At 39.3% G+C, this 23,584-nt stretch overlaps 1 protein-coding gene across 1 annotated transcript in view; it reads right to left on the bottom strand.

Annotated features, from left to right (window-relative positions):
* LOC104275738 (nesprin-2-like) overlaps positions 1 to 23,584 on the bottom strand; it is a gene marked incomplete at its 3' end in the record, with an annotated part of 82,239 nt that overhangs the window by 32,206 nt on the left and 26,449 nt on the right. Inside the window, 23 exon segments of the mRNA XM_009871780.1 lie at positions 1 to 105; positions 1,332 to 1,617; positions 1,721 to 1,840; positions 2,195 to 2,397; positions 3,161 to 3,273; positions 4,026 to 4,191; positions 5,169 to 5,369; positions 6,684 to 6,785; positions 9,288 to 9,449; positions 10,149 to 10,307; positions 12,683 to 12,833; positions 13,813 to 13,992; positions 14,819 to 15,417; positions 16,578 to 16,725; positions 17,172 to 17,329; positions 18,193 to 18,316; positions 18,873 to 18,991; positions 20,075 to 20,150; positions 20,428 to 20,639; positions 21,800 to 21,955; positions 22,103 to 22,237; positions 22,676 to 22,849; positions 23,104 to 23,262. The exon segment at positions 1 to 105 is cut by the window's left edge and continues 65 nt beyond it. Of these exon segments, the coding sequence (XP_009870082.1) occupies positions 1 to 105; positions 1,332 to 1,617; positions 1,721 to 1,840; positions 2,195 to 2,397; positions 3,161 to 3,273; positions 4,026 to 4,191; positions 5,169 to 5,369; positions 6,684 to 6,785; positions 9,288 to 9,449; positions 10,149 to 10,307; positions 12,683 to 12,833; positions 13,813 to 13,992; positions 14,819 to 15,417; positions 16,578 to 16,725; positions 17,172 to 17,329; positions 18,193 to 18,316; positions 18,873 to 18,991; positions 20,075 to 20,150; positions 20,428 to 20,639; positions 21,800 to 21,955; positions 22,103 to 22,237; positions 22,676 to 22,849; positions 23,104 to 23,262 (4,008 nt within the window).

The following is a 23,584-nucleotide window of genomic DNA, read 5'->3' as shown; positions in this document are numbered from 1 at the left end:
CTGAACCATCGGCTTCTTGTTTTTCTCATTTCTCATTAAAGTTTCTCCTAGATCTATCATGTTCTGTATTTTGGCCTCTCCTGCATCTTTGAGAGCTGTCATTTCCTGTATTAAACAAGAAGCAAAAGCAATACACTAACAACTATTTTTGGTTACAAAATAAAATATTACCAACTTTTTTCCATGCTTTACACACTGCTGTTCAAGACAAAAGAATTCTCTTGCCAATATGTCACACAACTGATACATAAGTTTATAAATATGTCAAGAGGGAGTGTCAGGAGGACGGAGCCAGGCTCTTTCCACTGATGTCCAATGACAGGACAAGGGGCAATGGGTACAAGCCGGAACATAGGACAAGCTGGAACATAGGAGGTTCCACAAAAATATTAGAAAAAACTTTTTCATTGTGAGGGTGACGGAGCCCTGGCACAGGCTGCCCAGGGAGGTTGTGGAGTCTCCTTCTTTGGAGACATTCAAAACCCACCTGGACGTGTTCCTGTGTGACCTACTGTAGGTGATCCTGCTCTGGCAGGGAGGCTGGACTAGATGATCTCTAGAGGTCCCTTCCAACACCAAACATTCTGTGATTCTGTGTGACTCTGTGAAGCAGGTAGATCATCTAGTTTTAGAAAGTTTGGGATAATTGAGCTGATTTATTAATTATTCTCTATATAACAAAACCAATATTGTGCTGGCAAATTAAAAAAATGCTCCAGATCTTAATTAGAGATATTTGTCACAGCAGTACCCCTTGCACAGAATGAAACATGTAAATCCCAGCATCCTCATCCTAAGCAGTTAGAGAGAAGAGACAACGAACAGGACATCGGGGCCTGAGAGACACACCCAGGAGTTGCCAGCACACGGGCACTGCAGGACACCTGAGAAGCCAGACATTTGGCAGAAGCTCTCTGGATGACCCAGCTACATTACCGATCTCACACAGAATCACAGAATTGTTGAGGCTGGAAAAGACCTCTGAGATCATCAAGTCCAGCCTATGACCCAACACTCCTCTGGAGTGGGCTATGATGAGAAGGCACATGGCCACCAACATCTTAGGAGTTCAGTGCTGCCCCACCCAGAGATGCAGCAGACAATCTCATCTTATGTGAATACTAAACTATGCAAAAATCAAGGAAACAAACAACCACCCACCAAAATAAAACCCAACAAAAACCCCCAAACACACCCACTCACGCCAAATAAGCCACAAAACCACAAGCAGTCAGCAATGACAGTATCTTTTAGGAGGTAACAACTCATCAAGCATTCCCCTGATATTAACATGAGCTGTGAACAGAAAAGGAATATATTTAACACAGTACCTTTATCTGATTAATCCTTTCCTCTGATGGCAACTCACTATCCTGTGAACTCAGGTTATTAACAGCTTCCTCGAGCTTTTTGATACAGCAAGAAACATCCTGGGCAAGTTCTTCAAAATTTTGTCCTTCCACTGGAATTCTCTCAGTATTTCCTGTCATTTCACTTACAAGTGTTATCAGTGTCTGGTATCTGCTAATAAGATCATTGGCTTCTGAAATGGTTTCATCTGTCAGCCCAGCTACCCTCAAGGAATTTGCTACCTGAGCCATGGAGTCAAATGTTTTTCTGAAAAATCACAAAAAATTAATAAACATCTATTTGTTGTAACAACATGGAGCAATCTTCCTGAGAAGACAGTTCTTAAGATAGAAAATAAAGAAAACAATACCTCTGCATTAACAGCATTTTATAGAAGTTTTCAAGTTTTGTCTCATCTGTTTTGATCTCTTTTAGTTTTTCTTCCTCAGCAGTGAGCCATTCTTCCAAGACCATGCTGCTTTCTTCAAGGCTAGAGTATACACACATAGGTCAAAATGAGAGGCATTACATGACTAAACCTGCTGACAGCAGTGTTTTGCTGAAAAAGTAACATAAATATCATGTGCCTGATTATCAAAGCTTTAAGCATAAGCTGAACTATCTTGTTTCATGTCACTGAAACCATCCACAAGCACATACTCCCATATAACACCTAGCATGCTACAAAGTGAAAAAACACATGAAACGTACAACAAAACACTCACTACCCTTTATTAAAATACCATCTTTAATAAAAAGCTGGATTGTTTGCCATGGCTGTTTAATAATGAATCATTTTATATCACTTGTGATTAAAATGTCAGAACCCACATTAGTTCCCTACCTACTGAGCTGCTGGAGAGAAGCACCAAGCTCCTTTTCCCGTTTCTGACATTTGGAGATCAATCTTTGTAGTTCTGCTTCTTGATCTCTCACACGGCTGTTAAGGTGGTTAATGCTTGCTTTGGGCAAGTAATGCTTCACTTTATTCAATAAAGTTTTAACCTCCTGGATATCTCTGTCTTTGCCTTCAGATGTTAAGAAATGCTGAATAAGAGCACAAACATAAGATGCATTTGTCAAATTTGCTGCTATGTAATAGATATTTATGTTACATGAGTTTTTCAACTCCTGTTATCTCCACCAATATTTTCTACAGCAATTCCAGTTCCTGAAATGGAATATATGTTCATTCACACTTTGCTGACTATCCTACTTCTAAATGGAAAAGTTGCTGTTTGTAAAATAAGGATAAAGTGAAGCAGACAACTTGAATTTCCTTCTCTAAAGCACAAATATACACAGAAAAAATAGGTAGGCAGAATTCAAGTCTCACACTGACATCACTATGTCTTCTTCTGCTGCTTAACTGTGATTGCTTCTTGCAGATGTTGTGGATTTTCCATCTCTTTTCTGTTGACTTAGAGTGAAAATACAGCTACAACAAAGTGAATGCAGATTTTTCACATCTGAGTCCAGTGGGGGTCAGAATTTCATTTTACTCTCTACATATTTGACTTTCTGCATCTTTGCATATTGAGGTACTTGGCCAAGGTCTGTTGACTTTCACTATCTACTGTCCTGTCTTCTCACTTGCCCAGCTTTGTCTGAACTTGAACACTGATACTGTTTTAACAAAGTTTTCACTCCACTTATTATCCTAAAGTTTTAAGTTAAACGAAATATTCTTTCAGTCTCAAGTTACAAAACCACTGTAGGTGAATTTACTCAAGAATAATAGTCTCCTGCGTAAGAAAGTAAAACTTCAAGAACAATCAGCTTTAGAAATTAGAACATTTTAATACTTTACCTTTAACCTCTGCAGTCTTTCTTCCAGTATTGGTTTTGTTTCTGAACAGTCAAAGCAGTCCTTCAAAGACAGCTGAATGCTGCTGACCCAGTCATTAAAATTCTTGCACTGACCTGAAAAAATGACACATTCCAATTTTCTTCATTAATTGTTTTCTGTAAAAGAAAATCCTATTTAACATGAAGATTTCAGACACTCTGTAATCATATTTCTTAACGCTATTGTCAAAGGTTGCCACATGGCTACAGATCATATGACAAAAAATGCTGCTGTTTTGGGTTTTTTTTACCCAATGACAATAAGAATCGCCTTCCACTAGGGAGGGACAGTCTGCTGTACGTGGCAGGTTCAGTAAACAAGACCTGGATTAGCCTATTGGTAACTGTCCTCATTTACACACAAATAAATATTACTCAAAAGCTATTTGAAGATGAGACTACCTTTGGGCCTAATTCTTCACCTGCACGATACAGTGTTTGCATAAAACAAAAAGTAACTATTAATGCTATTCATTCTCGTAACTAGGACTGAATAAAAAATAACTGGGAAAAAAAGGCTTCATTTCTGTATCTTTAAGTTAAATGTTCCAATATTTGTTTCTGAATTATGCTTTATACTTCTTTTATCTATTCTTTCAAACGAAGAGATAAGAAACAAAATACTTTGATTCAGATTGAGAGGTTTGTTGGAGTCAAAAGCCATTTTTATCAAAATCTTTATCTTGTTCAGAACCCTGGAGCAGTTTGAAATATTGAAGAAGTTTCAGACTCTGAACAAAAAATACATTAACTGCATAATGTTTAAGTTATTATGATGGTCAATATAAACCTACAAAGCTACATAAACGTGAAATGTGTTTGCTTACGGTTCAAAACACCAATAAAGTGATCTTGAAACACATGTTTCTTCTTATTAAATAAATCAGTGACACATTTAAGCTGCTTATTTAATTCATCTACATCAGGACAATCCGTTTCTTCTTGGAGCAATGTCACATGGTGTTCTTGTTGCAGAATTTTCTGGTGTATCTCCTACAGTTAAGAAAAAAAGGACAAGTGTTAAAAAATTTTGAGAAGCAAGCAAAAATTCACTGTACAGAGCTGCTTTAGTACGAACTAGAATTTTGCAGAGGGGTTTAGTCTTGCCTACGTGTCAAAACAATCTCTTAAAGTATATTGACATTAACAAGGCAATCAATAGGTAGATATAAGCGCTAAACTCACCTTGAGAAGTGTGTACCCAACTGTATGCATATATAGTCACACATACATTCCCTCATGCACATTTTGGCATCACACAGAATAGATACGTGAAGTGCACAGTAGTATCCTATGTTCCTGAGCATGTAATACCTAGAAGCTATATAATGTCTTACCTGCCACAAGCACTGTTCTGCCCCTAAATGCCTTATTCTCTATGCCAAATCCCTGTGGGTTGAAAGATAATTTAGAGGGAGCTTGAAGAATTGATTAAAAGCTGCCATCTTTCTTCCAATGTTTGTGATATCACTGTGGCCAACACCCAGACAAGGGTCTAATGCCCGGAACATGCACAATCCACTCACTGCTCAACACAAGGTTGAACCTCCAAGCAGGAAACAGTTCTTTCTTCATCCCTTTCCCCAGTGTAAAGAGGATGGAAAGTTGGCTGAAATCACCTACTGGGAGTTCCCCTTGCAGACAGGCTAGGGTGGCACAAAGACAAACTCTGTATGTTACCCAATCTGAGAAAAGATACAACCCAGTACCCTCACTACCGCTTCAACGTATTTTGGCTAGTACACTGCTGTCATGCCTACGGTGCAAGGCTTAACTAACCACATCTGTTAATATCCAGTGAAAACAGGCTTTTCTTTCACATTTCTGGCAGCTTAAGTAAATGCTCAAGCCAGGATCTTCACTTGAGTTATTCTAGCAGTTTACGCCATATGCAGGAGAAACAGGAGGACTTACCCAGGGGAAAAATAATGAACAATATTATAAAAGATGCATAATTTGTGGCACGCTACCTCTAATTTAGTAAAGATCTCTAAGGTATCAGAAGGAGATAAAGCTTTTAAAAGTGATTCAGTCATTCCAATCTGCGTCTTAGCCAACACAAGGTCTCCCTTTAGTTCTGCTGTATTTACGCTGAGTTCACTGGTCCCCCGCTTCATTGACAAGAGCTCTTTTATTAGCTCCATTTTTTGCACAACAGACGATCTGATGACCTTAAAATTGGAAATAAACATATGTAAGAAATTTTACTGATTTCCTAGAATATTATAGAATTCCACAATAAACATAAAAAGCAATGAAATTATCTTAAATCCAGGCATTTTCAATTACAATTTGTTCCAGTTTCTTTCCCTCTCATTCCACAAATTGGAAGATAATGGTATTTAAGTCCTGCTTTTCTGAGGAGGAATGATCTCTGTTCATCTTTGTAGCAATGCATGTACTTTACTAACACATTTATTTGTCAGTCTACTAGGGTGTCTACTCTCAGGTGGATAAAAGTCTAACATAGGCTTGGGCTCTCGCAAAAAAGAGGCTGCCAGCTCTCTCTGTAACATCTCCCTGGAGCGATGCCACCAGCACAAATTCCCCAACCTGGTCCAAAACCAGGCAAGGAGAACAGAAAGGTGGGGAGATCTGGCTCAAGACTAGTCACTAAAGAGCAATAGGTCCTTAATTTTATGCTTAAAGTTAACGCAGATTTATGTGAGACAGCAATTCAGTGGATCACGGCCACATGCTGAAACACAACCCCAGGGGGGCTCAGGGCATCTGGTGCTCCCAAGGAGCGTGGTGTGCATGGTACAAGGTTGCCGAGTCCCTTCCTAAGCTCCTTAAGTCATTTCACCCAGGGAAACTCCTCTGAGTTCACCACCTGCTGCGGATAAACACACAAACAGCCAAACTGGGTCAAGCTCAAGGTGCATCTGACAGACACTGGGAGCGGATGGTTAGGGAACTCATATAGGATCAAGGTAGGCTGACATAGGCTTGAACAGTGCAGAAGGGTTTATTCTTTGCTATGAGAAGTTAATACAAAAATATGAAGATTTCCTCGTGATATCCCAAAGGAAAATATCACAGCAAACACCACTCTATGCAAATAGCTACAAGCTACCAAGTTACACTAAGGTATATCCAATTAAAGCTCCAGTTTGAAGCAGACAGCATGCTGTGCTGCTGGGATTTCCAAAGGGATGATGGGATCCATTGCGCCTTGTTCTTGGCCGATAGGTAAAATCCAGAAATCACCGATATTGGCCTCTTTCAGGAAGCCTGCAAAATAGCTGGGTCAGGTGAAGATCCCTGAAAGGCACAGAACTGAGAGAGGCCTTTGTGTTTAAAATGACAGGTTTGGTTCTAACAGCTTGAGAAAGAACAAAGGAAATGTTGCTACCAATAGCCAACAAAATGCTCTCAATTCTCTTTGAGTAGGTTTGAGTCAAATAAACAAATAGTTGTGGCAAAGACGAAGCAGGGCTGCAGTAATACATACTGGTGTATCAGCTGTAAAAGCTTGGTCGTACCTGTAGCTCCAGTGGAGGCTCATTACTGTTCAGAAGTTCTTCTATCTCAGCCACTGTGTTGTCAAATTTCTGGAGTTTCTGCTCTTGGACTCGTAAGCATGCCTAAAGGTGATCAAAATACATTGGTAACTGTGTTTCCCCACAAATTAAATTTCTACATTTCTATTAGAAAATTATATTACTAATATTCTGATGCTGCATTTTGGCATGTAGACCTCGCATAACTGGTCTGTTTCCTCATTTGCATTTTAGCAATTTAGACTTTCCCTGTGTTTGTTAGAGCCAGAAACACTCTGTGTTTCTTGGACAAAGCAGTTGTTAATGTAAATCTAGCACAAATTTTTAAATCTTAATCATTTTACTTTCATATTAACCCAAGTTGACTTGCAGCTAAACAATCTTAATTTTTATTTTTTTCTTGCTGCTTCTATTAAAAAGGGATATTCTCAGATGTTATAGACTTAAATCAAGAATTGGCATCCAGATGACATGCTTTGATAGGGATGTAATAAAGTAAAACACATGCTGTAAACGCTTTTAAAATGTACATCTTTTGTGTAAGATGACTTCTACTCATCTGAATGAAGTTTGGAACAAGTCAGTAATGTGAAAGTAAAATACAAGCTTCAACTTATGAAACAGAATATAACTAAGATAGTCAGATTGTCTCATATTCCCAAATGGATCCCTCCGACCAAAAGTGGATCCCTCCGACCAAAGCCTTCCATTGCAATCTCTGTACAAATAGTCATCAAAACCCATTCACATGCTGCAGCCCTTAAAAGAGTTCCCATTTCCATATTGGCTACAAGAGGAGGCAGAATTTCTCGCACATAATTTATACTGAAATTATCTTTAAATATACAGTTAAATAATTCATTACTGTGTTCTTCTGTGACAGTCTTCTTGAAAGCTCATGAGTCAGTGCTTTGCTGGGTGGTCAGAAAGGACCCTGAGCTTTAACCTTATGTAGCATGATAAACATTCCAATGGTTATTTGCTAGGCTGGTTGGGTTTTTTTTGGTAATTGATATTAATTAAGAGATATTTCAAGATCAACAGGAAAAGAAATTATAACAATAAATTGATAAAAGAATCTGATGTCCTCTGCACTTTAAATCATTCAACAAAAATAGGGACACACTGAGTTCAGTTTTCTTTCCTTTCATTCTGCTTTTATAATAGCTCATGGGAAACATGTTTTTTTCCCTCCCTTGCCCTCTTCTCCTCTCTCTTCTGAGAAACATCCTCTCGCATGGGAGCAGTGGAGTATCCTTACTGCAGCCACGGCCCTTCCTCAGCACCAGCAGAGGCACATCAGGGCATGGGCACATCATGCTAGGCTTGAGCAGTTTCCGAGTGACAAAATGGCTCTTAAGATGAAGTTGTGAGTCAGTGTATTTTTATTGGAGCCCCCAGAGACTTGAACCACTCCAGGTACATTCTAACATTACATTGGTATAACAACAACAACAACCACAACAACAATAATAATGTGATACAATATCCACCTCAGCACGACAACAACAATGTGCTACACTATCCACCTCAGCACAGCGTGTATGCTACTGTTTCTCTGGGAAGGTCTGTATACAAAGAACACCTTGGCTTTTTACTGCCCTGCAAATTAAAACAAATGAGCAGCACTAACCGTAGCAGTGATGTTGCAAATAAGCATAATAAAACCCAGGACATTTCTCACATGTAAACAATGAGAAAAAACCGCCTGCATGTTTTCCAACACGCGGGTATGGGATATATTTATATCTCAACCCCACTGGAGCAGGGAATTATTGTTGTTCAGTAGATACTGGCTATAACCATAACAAAGCAGCACAGCTGCACAATTACGGCTCTGAAGTCAGAAATGAAAATATTTACCCCCGTATGTGATGTTTTTGATGGCACAGTGCTAGGTTTTTACACCCAAATGCACCCTGATCCCACGAGTTAATGCTAAAACCGGTGCAAAAGAAAGGGGCACACACAGGCAGCCCAGGCTCTGCCGATGTCTGGCCACACGCAGCCCCTGGAGACCCTGAGCAGGCAGCTGCTCTTACTAAGTTACACCGGGGAGCACACCGGGACAAGGATCACAGTAGTAAGTAAGCCACCTCTGAAAACTCTTCTTGAAACATGCATTGCCTGGCCATTTTGGCCATTCCAGTACCTTCACTGATGGGCAGTTTCTAACTAGAAAATCAATCATTAGCCTACAAACGCTCTCTTCCCTTTCTTCTCTATGCACAAGGAAATACGTGCACCACCGCACTCTAAACTACAAGCTTTCCTGGCCTTCTCTTTGCCATATGTTTGTACAGCACAAAGGAATGGGGGAACTTTTTCAGTCTAAAGCAGCATTTGCAGTGCTGCATTAATTTAAAACAATTTAGTATGTTAGCTATTTATTAGTTTCCAAGAACTGCATTCCCAATACACCATGCACTATCTTCAGTGAAACTATCCATGCAGTTACAATTGCAAACGTTACCACTTTCTCTACTGTTGTGATGTTGGTATTTCTATGCAGCATGCACATTTAGAGTCCAAAGTCCACATCACCACAGCATAAGGTAAGGGTAAAAAAAATTCCATTCAAATTACCTTCAACTGCGTCAGGTCCTCTTCAGTCAAACAATGGTCTTCTGCGTTCTTAAGTTCTGCAGCTGCCCAAGCATCGATTGTGCCAGATATACTAAGAAGTTTGTCCCACAAAGCCTGAGCTCTTCCCAAATTATCACAGTAGTTTTCAGTCTTTTCATTGATCTACCGTGAGATTTATATACAGGAAAAACACACAAGTTTCAAAAATGTGGAGTTATATTCTAAAAGCAAACGCAGCATAATATAATCTGAGTGAGACGAAATCACCCACAAAAACAACAAGAGCGGCAAGGGAAAAAAAAATCTCGTGTGTCTTATCAGTGAACTGGTCATGGAGAAGATATTTAAATCCCTGCCACACATGTCGCCAAACATACCAATCACAATGGCAGCTTGCCAGTTTTAAGGCAGGTTTAGGAAGGAGTCTTGCTCATTAATGTTTATCTACTCTCAGTAAATACCATCTAATCTCAATATTGATGCACTGGTTAGATCGACAGTAACAAACCTTTCTCACCAAAAGCACCAGCACTGTAATTCTCCAGATTGTTTCCAAAGTCTAAATCCACAAAACTTGTTAGGGAAGCTTACAGATTCATGCAGAAAGCAGAAATATTGCCTTTCTGCATGTCCTGGAATTATTTAATGTCAAGGAGTACCCACGATATAAACTACCTTAGAGATCAGAAAAATACACCAATAGACACACTGCAAGCTTTGCTCTGATAAATACTTGGATTTATCTCTTAAGAATGTTTGCCATATTGCACTTAATTTATTTCAGATATTACACACGCGCCAGAATCAATTACTATAATGCATAACAGATAAGACCACCCTGATAATTTACTTTTTACATACATCCAGCCATCTGTCCACAATAATGTTAGCCTCATTCTCGAACGGAGGCTCCTCAAAGCTTCTCATTTTATTGAGCTGGAATTGAAGGTTTTTGCAGATCTGATTTATTTTGTCTACATCTTCAGAGTGATCATTAAATTCCTCTTTTGCTTCTTCAATCTGTGAAAATACCAAATGGATATTTACTAGCATCTTTACTTACGACTTTGCTTATGTTTATTCAGCAAAACATTTTTAACCGATGTACCGTTCCTTTTTAGTTTGGAGAAACAACGGCATTATGCCAAATAATCTACTTTATATAATATGATGAGACTAGGAATGTATCCTGTGCTGTTATATCCCTGTCATAGTGACAGGAACATTTCCCTGTTAGAAAACCGTATCATTCTGTTATCGGCTGTAAAACAGCTGAGTGGGAACTATGGATACTATATTTCTCACTAAGGGAGCCAAAACCACAGTTTGTTTGAAAAGCCGTAATCGCAAGATCCATACACAGAACCTCGGGTACGGAAATAAGCAACGCACAACATAATAACCGCCTGAGATACTACTACAATAACCTGGCATTCTGATCCCCAGGTTTTGAACTAGTTTTTAAAAAAAGCTTAAATCCTGCTTAAATATAGCCATGTCAAATACGTCAGCGCCTGAAACTGAAATGTCCCTTTTTCCTACTTTCTATTTTAAAACTAGACTGCTTCTTTGTGCTTAATTGTAACGTCAGTGTTTACAAACAACATGGAAGCTCGCTGGAAAAGAAACACTGACCTCTAGTGTCAGGCAATTTGATCTGGCGAGCTCTCCTGAGATCCCAGGGTCGAGCACTGCATCTTCTCATACGGCCACTGAGAGAAGGGGACGGCCGGCAGAGCAGCACTCACCAACGTGAGAATCTTCTCTGATATTATTTTATGTAATTAGAGATAACACTGGCACTCAAGGACATACCTTGTATTGTGCCACAGCTATTGCGGATCACAGTTCCGAGAGTGAGAGTTGCAAAACTTAAGGTGAGGAGGAAAGTTTGTGAAGACGAAGGGGCGAGGGTGTGCAGGCAATGCGCCTCGCAGCAGGAGCCCGAGGGTTGTGAGGTGCCAGAGGTCTCACTGGTGAAGCCAAGGAAAGCTCCTCAGCTGCAGCAGGGCTGGCACAAAGGGACACCAGCCCACTGCCTGAGGGAAGAAAATGCTTGCATTCCTTAAATTTAACCATCCCAGGCATTGGCTGAGAGCAAATGTTCCAGAATGTTATGGGTGATGCCTCATCAGAAAGCCTAAAACCGGGATCTGAACAATCAGTTATACAGCCCAGCCAGGAAATACGAAACCTGTACAGTAAAACGGTCACGGTGGACACGTTGCTGTTTGCTCAACATTAGCCATGGACAGCTACGCCCAGTGGTTGTATTCTCTTAGCCAAGATGTACCTGGCTCTCACATTTTTGTCTGAAAAAGCAATAAACTTTTAACTAAGCGAGGGGGTGTCGAGCAATACCTGCTCATTTAGTCTCATCAGCTACTGCAAAAGCTACTGCTTGTGCTTAGCCCCTATCAAAGATGGCATGGAGCAAAGGTCAGTGACGGAGGCCAAGGCTCTTACACAGGACAAGTGAGAAAACACTGAGCTATGTTGTTCTGGCTTCTAACTGCAACACAATCTGGTCAGCAAAGTCAATGTGAGGGCAGAGATAAATGCTGCAAACCCAACCAGCTCAAGGAAATCACCAGTCTGGCCCGAAAAAGTGGCCTCCACAAGTCCACACCCCAAGGCAGTACCACGCTGGCCATGCTGGCAATCCCCAAGCTGTCTCTGAGCAAGGGAGTGATGACATAAAGTGAAGTACACAGACTCCAGCCTGGGAAGCAGGAAAGATCTGTCACGGCCCCGTCTCTGAGCTGATGTGCCACGGTGACACAGCCTAATGGCTTCTGTTCCTGATCCTCCCTTGCTCAGGGTGAGCTGAAGGTCTGAGCACAGCCTTGCCCAGTGCAGACAAACCCCGCAGTCCACCTGGGACCCAGTGACACCAGAAAGGAGAGGATAAGGATCTTAAATTGTGGTTATAAGCAACAGCAAGAGCAGAGAAATAAGCAGTCCCAAGGAGCTGCACGGCTATTATTTTTGCTTTACGTGAGACAAGATTTTAAAGTGTCTTCTTAGTAACAAATGATTTTGCTATTTTTTTTTATATTTACAAACTGGTCATTCTAAGGTTTTTAACTTGGTAGAAAATATAGAAACATTCTAAAGAGTATGGGTGAATATGGTTGATTTCAACATGTGTTTTTGGTAGGACAGAACTTCAACTTATCTTCATACTAGATCAGTTTTTATGGGTTTTGTTGTGCTTTTTCTTAATCCCTCCCCTTTAACAAGACCTTGATTTGCTAAGTAAAACTAGACATCAACTTAAAACCAGGATACGGTCCCTAAATGTCTTAACATTTGCCCTGAAGGCTGAATATACAACCCTACACTCAAATGCTCCCATAGAAAAATGCTCTCTTCAGTAAGTTCTCACTACTCACCTTTGTTATTAGTTTGTTCAAATTCTCCTTCCCCATGTAAGAAGTTTGCTGTGAAAGCACAATCTCCTGTTTCTGGATGACGCTTGTCAGCCTAGTTTTGCAGCTTTGATATTGCTTCAGGAGCTCCAGAGCCCTTGCACACTGCTCCTGGCTATTAAAAAGAGATGTATAATTTATGGCCTAAGCATAAAACAGCAGCCTCAACCTCTTGTCTACTTCCTTCTCCTATATTCAAACATGCGGGGAGTTTTATGACTGTGTTTGGAAGAGAGAAAAGGGGGATAAACTGTATCCATCATAAATCCTGCAGAAGTGTGTGATGGATAAGTGGTGCAGAATTCAGACAGTTTTTGGAATCAGAAACGTACTTCACCATCATATACCTCTGATTCTCATTCAACTGTGACGAGTTCTAAGCAGTTCCGATTATATGATATTCCACACCCGAAAGGTGAGCTAAGTCAGCAGCAAACTGAAGTATGATGCGCAGCAGATATCCCAGCAGCTTGGGGGGCAGACAGTGGGAAATACCACCTCAGCCCAGCCTTCAGTGGGATACGAAAACAGTTATTCCCACTGACACCTGTCCAAGCCATGAGGATTAATCAGAACTGTGTCAGTCCATGCGAAGCCTCTAGGCATCTTTAAAAACCATAAGAGAAGGACAGATGCCCTGGGTCATCAATCATAGCCTTTGTCAGTCCTCACTCCCACGGAGTTATCAAACCAAGCTCCTTTAGTCTTTTTCTGCATAAGAGACTGTTTTGCCAGCTGTTCTCTTCCATTCATTTTAGTTTGACTTTCCTTTTTGAATGTGCTGGCATGAAATTCACAGCAAATATAGACAACACACCATTCCCAGCAGCAGCCAGGTTTTTCTTTTGGATATCAATTAAGTCCAACACACCAATGTACACCTGCTAAATGACAAGACTGTGGTGTCTTAAAAATACATAAAATTCATGTGCTTTGGCTGCAAACTTTTGTGTGCAATTCTTGGCTTTATGATAGTTTACAGCATTGTAATAATAACATTTGCTTTCCATTTGCTTTAAAGTCTTTTTTTGGTATCTCATTTTACAAACTTCTTACTTGTACAACACTATTTTAAATGTAGCTTTTCTCCTTACCATTCAGCAAGTAAGAGTTTTGTATCCTCCCATAACCTCTCTGTAACTCTGTACTGTTCATTTCCTTCTTCTGCTTTTTCTTCTTTGATTTGTGGGAGCTTATTAGCAATTTCTCGCATAGATTTCATTTCAACAGCAGTATGATCCAATTCCTTTTCCAGTTCCAGTAATGATTTTACCCTTTAATAGAAAAAAGTCCACTTATATTAAAGTAAATTTTTGACTTCTTTTTCTCAATGTAATTATTAAGTTCCCTAGAAATTCATCTGGAGCTGCACATAATGACTATATTAAATGACATCACAAAAAGTCAAATTTGATCTTCAGTTCATGTAATCTGACACAGTCCTTCAGATCAGTTATGCTGACCTAAGCCCTTTGAGAAAGTAATCCAAAACCCTAAAGGCCAATAGGGTCTGTATGAACATACTGAATTATTTTGTATTAAAAGGTAAATGCATTTTGGCTATTTCAAAATATGGTCTAAGAAAGGAAGCTATGCCACAGCATGTGATTTCACAGCTATAAAACGGTAACAGCTTCTAAACTCCTCTCCCCTCCCTTTTTCCCTCCACATAGACAGTAGTGAACTCTTTATTCATCCTTTGCAAGGCTACAGAGACCTCCTCTGGAACACGTTAGTGGCTTTCTCGGGGTGTGGTAAACCTCTACAGTGCAGAATCTCAGATCCAGAGCTCAGCAAGAAGACCCGTCTCTCTATCTGACAGCTTTCTTGCTGAAAACAATCAGATTCCTTCAACTTTTTCTTCACCAATGCTGCTTCAAACAAACATGTACACAGAAGTTTTAAAGAAAATTAAAAATGGAGGCTTCCTTATTTAGGCTGTGACAGAACAATTAAAACATAAGTTTACAGCTTCTTTTAGTGCTCCATATATTCTTCAAGACACATTCAAGGTTTCAGTGCTCTACTGAAAAGAGGCCAGATGGCCTGCTGAGTTCACTGAAATTAGAAAGCTAAAAGAACTTTAGAAAAAGAATTCACCTTTGTTGAATAGCTGGAATTGTCGGATCCTTCAAGCTTATTTTGTTAATTCTGTCACGTAGATCTTGCATGTTTTTAAGGAGTTCACCATTTTTTGTGGAAAAAATCTTATGTAAGTCTTTTTCCTCTGTAAGCATCTGTTCACTTGAGGGATCATAAGCTGCATTTAGTTCTTTAGATAAAATCTGAACAAGCTTTTCACAGCAAGTCTTTCTCCCACATTCAGCATCTTCCAAACAGATATCGACTGTTTTCAAGTGTTCATCCAAACATTTAGCCTCTTCTGCCATATGAGAAACTTCTTGTGCAGCCTCTCTCAATGCTTTTCCGTGTGTTTCAGGTTGACCTGGGGGATCTGCGAGACATCTGATGGAAGACTGAATCTTCCTCAATGAGGCCATAAAAGCATCCAGATCCTTAAGGACTGTCTCACGGATCTGCATTTTATGGCTCATTTCTTCAAGCTGGTTTTGATAGTAAATCATAATTTTACTTGCAGCTTGCAGATCTATTGGATTAAATTCATCTCTTGCTGAACTATCTAAGTGTTCCAATTGTTTGCACACTTCAATCTGATTTAATATGGATCTCTGTAGCTCCTGAAATTGAAAGAATGACCAACAGTGTTAGGAAGTGACAGAAAAACTGTACCCTGCATTCAAGCTAAACTTGTGTCTGAAAAACAAATCACATTAGCAAAAAAACACGTATGCTAAATGGCAGTTTAGAAAGAAAACCGCTTTTTTCCTACTCCATTGTTTTGGTGGAGGGAAGGAGAAAGAAGAAAAATCAAATCAAACTGTATTCCACACACAGGGAAGAGCCCAAGCCTCTTTCCAGCAATGAGACAAGAACAAGAGAGAGGTGATGAGAGTCCTGGGACTGAAACCAGCAGGTTCTCACCACGGGAGATCACTCAGAGCACAGGCAGGCAATAGATGTTTGTTACTTTGCTGTCTTGAAGCTCTTTATGCTGTACCTTTGGAGGAGACTTAAATGCATTTAAGAATCTCTTGCTGAAGTCTGTGTGCCCTCAGACAAACAGCAGCATGTCAGTCTTGTGAAACTCCAAATACGCAGAGAGTTGGGAAAAAAAAATCAGGATCCTTCAAGCCAAAAAGAGTCATCTCAGAGTGTGCACATGCTCCCTGCCGTACAGCTTCAGAAACCCAAGCCCTACTCCACTCAAGAGCCAAGGGCAGACAAATGCAAACTTTCCATTCTGTGCAGCTGTCACTGTGTCCAGCTTGGGGTGCATGTCAAGAATGAAACAATATTCACCCTGCCTGACAGACCAGAGCCCAGGGGTAAGATATTGATAGGGGACGAACAAGTTACTGCATACTGGCAGAGCTTCCAAAATCATCCTGAGGTGTGCTCAGATACCTCAGCAGATATAACACAGTCAGCTTAGCTTAGCTTAGCTTACAAATTAGCACCACTTTATGTGTATGACTCCACAAAGTGATATAAAGCCAGGTGGGAACAGAGTAAATCTGGATCAGAGGAAATTCCTAACCTAAGACAAAGTGTTCAAGACCATAGTTTTTAAAGTAGAGCCTATCAAGAGTCCCTGGTGAGCTCTAGAGGAATAATGACATTTAAAAAAAGAATAGTAAAACAGTTACAGACTTTAGAAAGTTTGGAAAGTTTTGTGAGGGGTCTCAAACTCCTGAGCAAAAACCCCATGAAGTTCTCTAGTTCCCAGACATATTAAAAACTATTCTTGCTAGGATGTGGTCTCTGCATTTGCCCTTACCTTTAGTTCCCTATAAGCAAGATCACTATTCATCAGGTTAAACTGCTGGATGTCCTTTTTCTTCAACCGCTGATCTAATTCACATAGAAGAATGGATTCATTTTCTATTGGCAAAACAATTTCCAAAGCAGTCCTTAAAGAGTTTGTTCTACAAGAAAAGTAACAAAACATGAACTGGGAGAGCAAACAAGAAAAGACCCTCAACATTTTACATCAAAAAAAGCCATAAAGATAATGCAACTGACCATCTTAACAAGACTAATTCTCCTCCTCATGAGGTCAAAGGATTTTTTTCATTGATTAATAAGAAAAACAGAGAATTTAATTAAAATGTTAAAGGATATAACAGTAAACTTGGGAATGCTGCACAGTGATGTTACAAAGATCTCGCTTTGTGCTTCTTGGAGGGATTCACGCTAACTGCACAGTGTATATGAACAAAGCATAATTAAGAAAAGTTTAGTTTTATGCACTTTTTTTAAAAACTTAAAAGTGTGCAGATATATCTTGTAAGACACACTATTCCCTTCACAAAACACATATTAGTTGCAAAGAACTATTTCTTAGCTAACCTCTTGAAGTGTTCTTTTATACCTGGTATTTATAATATCCTGAAGCTCTTTCCATTCTCCTTCTAGTTTGCTTCTCATCTCAGAGATCGCAGCATGCTGCACTTCATCGACAAGATTTTCTAAGGTAGATGAGATGTTTTCCAATTGTGTCCAACCAGAATTTGTTTCACTCTCTACCACCTAAAAGGTATGCATATTAATTGCATTAATATGATACTGTATTTCTCAATGGACTGGACAGATCATAAAATTACACAAGAGTCTCTGCAGAAAAAGTGAAAACATCACCAGAAGGTAAGAGTATCTGATGCTTTCTTTTTCTTTAAGACTCCATTTTTAGCTGCATGTAAATCTCTACTAAATTTTTATGAAGAAAATTTCCATGTTAAATATAAGCCTTGGCTACAATTTATGAGAGGTTCAACAAATACAGTCCAGCCATTTTTACTACAAGATGTGGGTGCAAAATATCTCAGCTACATCCAAAAGAACAAAAAGTAAACATAGAACTGAACCAAGTTCTAAGATCCTGGGTAAGTTTCATACTCTTCAAGCAAGGACTTGAAAAATTACAGTAATAAATTCTACAACATCAGTTATGTGCTTTTTATCATGTCCTTAAGGTTCTCACAAGCGTAATCAAATTACAAGTCCTGGAAGAGTTTGACTCGGCATATACTCCACTGCCAACTCTAGTTCCACTCTGATGACTCCTCCAGCCCTGACCGTGGTCCATCACTTACCACTCCTACTGACAAAATAAGATGCTTTCTGTAGTCATTTTTTGCATTACACCTGTTTCAACCTGCAGATCACAAACTGAAGGTCACCAATCTCTTCTTTCAGTAAGCCTTGCAAAACTCCACTGCTAAGTAGGAGAGCAGTTCTGCTGACTGCTACACCCTCGATTTCACTTCTAATAAACGCAGTTGTAAGGATGCTCCTTTTCCTCTGGCAATACACCTAACACAGAGAGGTGAGGGCTCTGCATCAGAAAATATGAATTTAGGCATCAGCTTTGTTTTTGAAAGATGAATACTTACCTGTAGTTCAACCAGCTTATTCTGAAGGCATGAAGTGCTTTTTATTTCATCAGTAAAGCCAGATGCTACTTTGTCTCTGCTGCTTTGTAGAAGTTCCTCCAGGTTGCTTCTTTGTGTGTTAAAGCTATAAGAAAGGTGCAAACACTTTCAGAGACTTCTAATTTAATGGAACATGGCAGGGTATGGGACTTTCAGACCGGCAGATTACTGTATAAAATACGCACAGTCTATTGCAAATGCATAATTTTACCTAAGTCCCAAATGAATGTGCATAAATGAGCAACATATAAAAGAGCTGAGAAATTGTTCACTTGGCTAATTTTCAAGTATTAATGTCTGCCTGTGTTCTCTAAATGAACATAAAAATGTCAGTTCTTTAAGAAACTTTACACATCTTTTTTTTATTTTGCAATATTTGAAGTAAGATAACAGATAACAGATTTTTGTGGCTTAAGAAAAGAAAACAAGATTTATATCTCTAAGTGTTCTCACTACAAAATCCTTATGTTCAAAGCATGTAGCTACTATAGTGCTTCCTTAGCAATTAAGTAAACTGTAGTAGAACAAGAACATATCTGCACAGCAAAGCGCACCCTTTGTTCAGTGTATCCCATTAATTTCTGAATACCTAATATAGTACCATCTCTTAATATACATGCAATTTATCCTTTAAAAATTACCTCTCTAATAAAGCTGGTATGGGCAAGTCACTCTCTTCCTCAAATTTCTTCGCACAGTTTTCTCCATTGTGCTGTTTCACATCTGGTTCCAAAACTATATCTGCAGCAGGTCTTGAGATCTAAGTAAAAATAAAAAAGGTAAAGGTGACCTCTTCATCATGTTGCATTCATACACAATGAAGATCAACAGGCACTTGTGAACTCCTGAAAGAAGCAATTGCTTCATGTGTCCCCAAGGAGATGAGAGACACCTCTCACAAATACAAGATATGTTTAAACTCAGTCACGAATGAAAAGAGCAAATTTTTGAACACTTGCAGGCGGGTCATTCATTCCTTCCACAGATACTTGGTCTTTGGCAAGCACAATCCACTCGTGCAAATTTTTGCTGCAGCTCCATGGACATCTGTCTTCTGCAGCTTTTGTCAGGTTGCTCACAGATGCCTTCATGTGTCTCTCACCCTCGATTCCAGGAAATATTCTACCCCTCAGTCTGGCTGATGTCATACAGTTCATACTTTGATTATCCATGAGAGAATAGATTTCATTAGGGTGTCAGGTACAATATTAGTAGCCTTATAGGAAATCTCATGGGAGATTATCAAGGGATAATAGCCAATTACTACATATTTTCAAGCTTTATGTAAATGCAACGAGTCCCTTGCTATAAGCCACCAGCCTGGAGGCTGTCTGATGAGCTGTCTGCAGCCTTACTTGCATGAATGTTTATCTTCTGTGGTTTCCAAATGATGAAGTGCAGCATATTCTCTCTCTGAAATTATTTACAAGAAGACACGTGTGTTCTGGTTTCCCCTATACTTTTCTAAAGCAAATGTCTCCAACTCTTCACTGTTTTCCTCCTCTCTGTCCTTTGAAACCTGTTCAAATTACTGGGATATAATGGGATATTTGCACTTGAACACAGCTTCACACTTGACTCTTTCAGCTGAAAACCATTCTTTAGCAAAATATTATGCAAGGTTGGAGACTCACATCAACTTGGGATGCCTAGTGCTGTGCCCTGCATGTTACTTTTGAATATTTACTCAGTCTACATTCCCAAGTGCAATGGGTTTTTGATGTCTGATCAGAGGCCTGAGGTGCTACTACAATAAGAATATAAGAGAAATTAGTTTTCCCTTTCGCCAGTGGTCTCCCCTAGACAGAGCACTGCTTTCTAACAGTAAGAATGGACTCCTTACCTCCTCTACCGAAAGGATACCAATTTGTTGAGAAGAACCGGGCTTTTCTCCATTCTCAGAAGCAACAATGGATCTCCTACGGTTTAAACAAAATTTCAGCTTAAGGACTAAATAACAAACACAATGAAAAAAAGAAGAAATCCTGGCTAATCAAAAACAGTGCAGCTGTGATCGAAGGTAATCAAACATTGCACTTACTAGTTTATGTAACTGAATACTAAATGTTGAAATGTACAGCTTCCCACAGTAAAATACATAGCAATATACTCGGTAGTACATTTACAGTATCATAAAATTCACCCATATATCTGATTTCCATGAAGCTACAACAGATCATGCACTCAGTCACCCACTCTTTCTTAGGTGGCTGTCCTTTTCCAGCATGAGAGAGCAGGGCCGTGTAAGTATCTGCCACCATTTGCTGAAGCTTTTCTAGCTTTTGTTCGCAGTCTGTAGTCAGTGTCTGTATCCCTGGGACAGTTCCTTCTGCTAGTTTTCCCAATGTTTTAAGGTCTTCTAATGTCTTACTAAGTTCTCTCAGGATGCCTTCGTGTGAAAAAAAGGCCTAAGCAAAGAAAAACATGTTAAGTCATAAGCATATGCAATTATTCTCACACAATTTCTTCTATTTCCGCTGTCTTCTTGGATGAGTAGACTTAAAGCATAAGCTGTCAAAACAGAAGGGAAACACTTATTTTCACTTGATTTAGTTTCAGATACAGCCAGGGAAGAAACAAGGATTTCTTGCGACAAGTTTCTCAGCTGCATTCACTAGACTATACTGACTCCTGCTTGATTTTAAAGTTCATTATGTTACTACAATTTTTGCTACTGTGGTGCCAAGTCTTCACTCTTACAACAGATATACATGTTCCACTGACTGCAAAAAAAGTAGAGTTGGAAAAATTATTTAAAATATTCCTCATCAATAATTATACTTTCTAGGGTGAAATAAAGTTATATTAAAAGTCTAAAAAAAAACTGAGCAGAAGGAATACGCCTGAGAACGCTTGTTTTTCTTTCCCCTTACATATGTAATATTTGCTGAACATGAACCTGTGAGAAGCAAAGACTAAAACTCCACTGAATTCAGCAAAGACCAGAATTTCATCAGAGAGCAATTTCTTATCCTTCTAAATGGTACACTGGCCACATCAATGTATCTCAAAGAGGAGGATGAAGGAATATAGTAGAAGCAATAAAGTGTAAAACCCACTGCTTCTGGAATACGTAAGATTCCCCATGACTCATCCTGGCAACGTCTTATGTCTGACTCCATGGTTAATTTATATACAGCACAAACACAGAAGTTAAGTGCAGCTATTGCACTGAGGGAAGATACCCTCAACTGAAAGCATCTAGTACCACCTATGCAACGTAACAAACCCAGGAAGTCACAGAACACACAATCATTTCTTATTTTTACACTCTGTAGAGTTAAATCTGCTTTAATGCCTCAAGGCTGTCTTATAAAAAACGTAGAAAAAAGGTATCATCCATGTAAGAAGGAGGTAATTCTAAAAGTCTGCAAGGATGCTAATATCTGTAGTCAAAAAGGGAAAAGAAATAATTTGAGTGGCCTCTTTGTTCTGTGTTTACATAACACAGAGCACAAGAACCTGTTTCACAAACACAGGCTGCAATAACATACCTAAAAAGGAGCCAGGGACAATTAATGCATTCACAAAGACAGGAAGGTGAGGAGAAAATGAGCAGGGCAGGTACCTCATGTTCCTTGACGAGCCCTTTGGTTTTATCCATGCTTAGGAGTTTCTTCTCTTTGCCTAACTGCTTATTGATTTTTTTTAAAGTTGCATTAAATTTCTTTTTTTCTCTTTCTACTATGAGCTGGACACAGGATATCATTTCATGATGAACCGCCTGCAAAATTCAAAACACATCCCTGTAAGATGGCATTACAAAGCAAATAAAACCCTCAGAACATATTGTGACCAAAAAAAATTGTTTTTCAAAGACACCAGGCCTAATGAGAACAGACAGCAGATTCGTCTTCTTATGTCATCTCACCTCCCATCTTTTACGAACATCTTTACTCTTTTCTTCCACTACCAGCTTTTCACGATCAGATGAAACACTTTTCAGTTGTTCGGCTGCTTTCAAAAATTTGTCAAGAACTTTATTATCCAGAGCATTAAAAGCTTCCTGCAAGAAAAGCATCATAACGAAAAATAAACAGAACTGGACGTAGCTTATTTGCCTAACAAAATGACATCAGGAGCATATAAAAACCATGCATAAAGCCCATAGATGTTGCATGTACGGGTTGTGGTAGCCCTTGCTACTCACCTATGAGTATGAGGGCATTCTAGGTCAGAACATGATGAGTTCTGATGGGATGATGGAGTAATTTAAGACAGGGCACTGAATAAACTGCCATACAGACTCACATGTGTTCACCCAAGCTGTCTGCCAAGTTAAGATATGCTAACAGTGCTAAATCAAAAAGCTGGGAAAAGCATTAATAACTACCAAAACCACTACACCTGATATTTTTTCTCAATGTCATATCTTAGGCTTTTAGAGACTAAATAGCACTAATAAGAAATATTCAAATTCAGCTGGCTTAGAAAACAAACTCACCTCATATCTTGAAATACATTCTTCCGGACTTAATTTTTGACTGACAAGTTGTACAGCCTTTGAAATAGAGGCCTCGATTTCTTTCTGGGATTCTTCAAAATTGAGCAAAGCCTCCTTTTCCAAGGGTTTCTCCTCAGATTTGGACAAGATGTTGTTCATGTCACTCATCAGGGCCTTGGAAGAAAGAGACTTTTCAGAATATGCCTGAGTGTCACTAATTACATAAAGCTATGGTTTCAGGTCATCACTCAAGTTATTCAAGTTGAGATACTGATCTTCGTAATGCTCTAGTTTTTGCCTCAGCAAGAGTCTGGGAGACTGATTCCACTTCTATTTTATATGATTGACAAGGAGTCATCCTAATCAGATAATGCTAAATTTAGAGAAGTCTCTGTGTATAAAGGACAGTAACAATAAAACAGGATTACCTCTGTTTTGTCTCTGGCTTCTCTAATTCGTGCCTGCAGCCCAGTGGTGTGAGAATGCTGTTGGGACAACTGACTGGGAACATTTTGCGTCAGGGATTGCAATATCTCTTCTGCTGCCACAACTTGTTCTTGGCATGACGCTCCCCTTGCAGCAAAGCTCTGGTTGAATGAAAAGCATTAGAAGCTTCTACAGTATTTATGTCTTTTTGTTTAAAGGAACTGAATGAAAAAGCCAGCACTGATTGTCAGGTTTTGGTCAAGGAAAAATCTTATATTCCAATTATGGTCAGCATATTTCACTGCAAAATCGCTTTGTAGAGGGAAAGACATTTGCTGCCATCCATAGGGGATTCTGTTTGCTGAAACAGTCTTTCTCTCAACAGGATACTTCCCATGTTTTTGCCCCAGAGTCAATTAGAAGTATTTTTTAAACACGCTCTCCCATTCAAACAGTTTTCCAAACGGATGTACAAACCACACA

This window comes from Apaloderma vittatum, unplaced genomic scaffold, assembly GCF_000703405.1.
Source record: "Apaloderma vittatum isolate BGI_N311 unplaced genomic scaffold, ASM70340v1 scaffold15006, whole genome shotgun sequence".
Taxonomy (NCBI): Eukaryota; Metazoa; Chordata; class Aves; order Trogoniformes; family Trogonidae; genus Apaloderma; species Apaloderma vittatum.
This window is presented reverse-complemented; position numbering and strand designations above follow the sequence as displayed.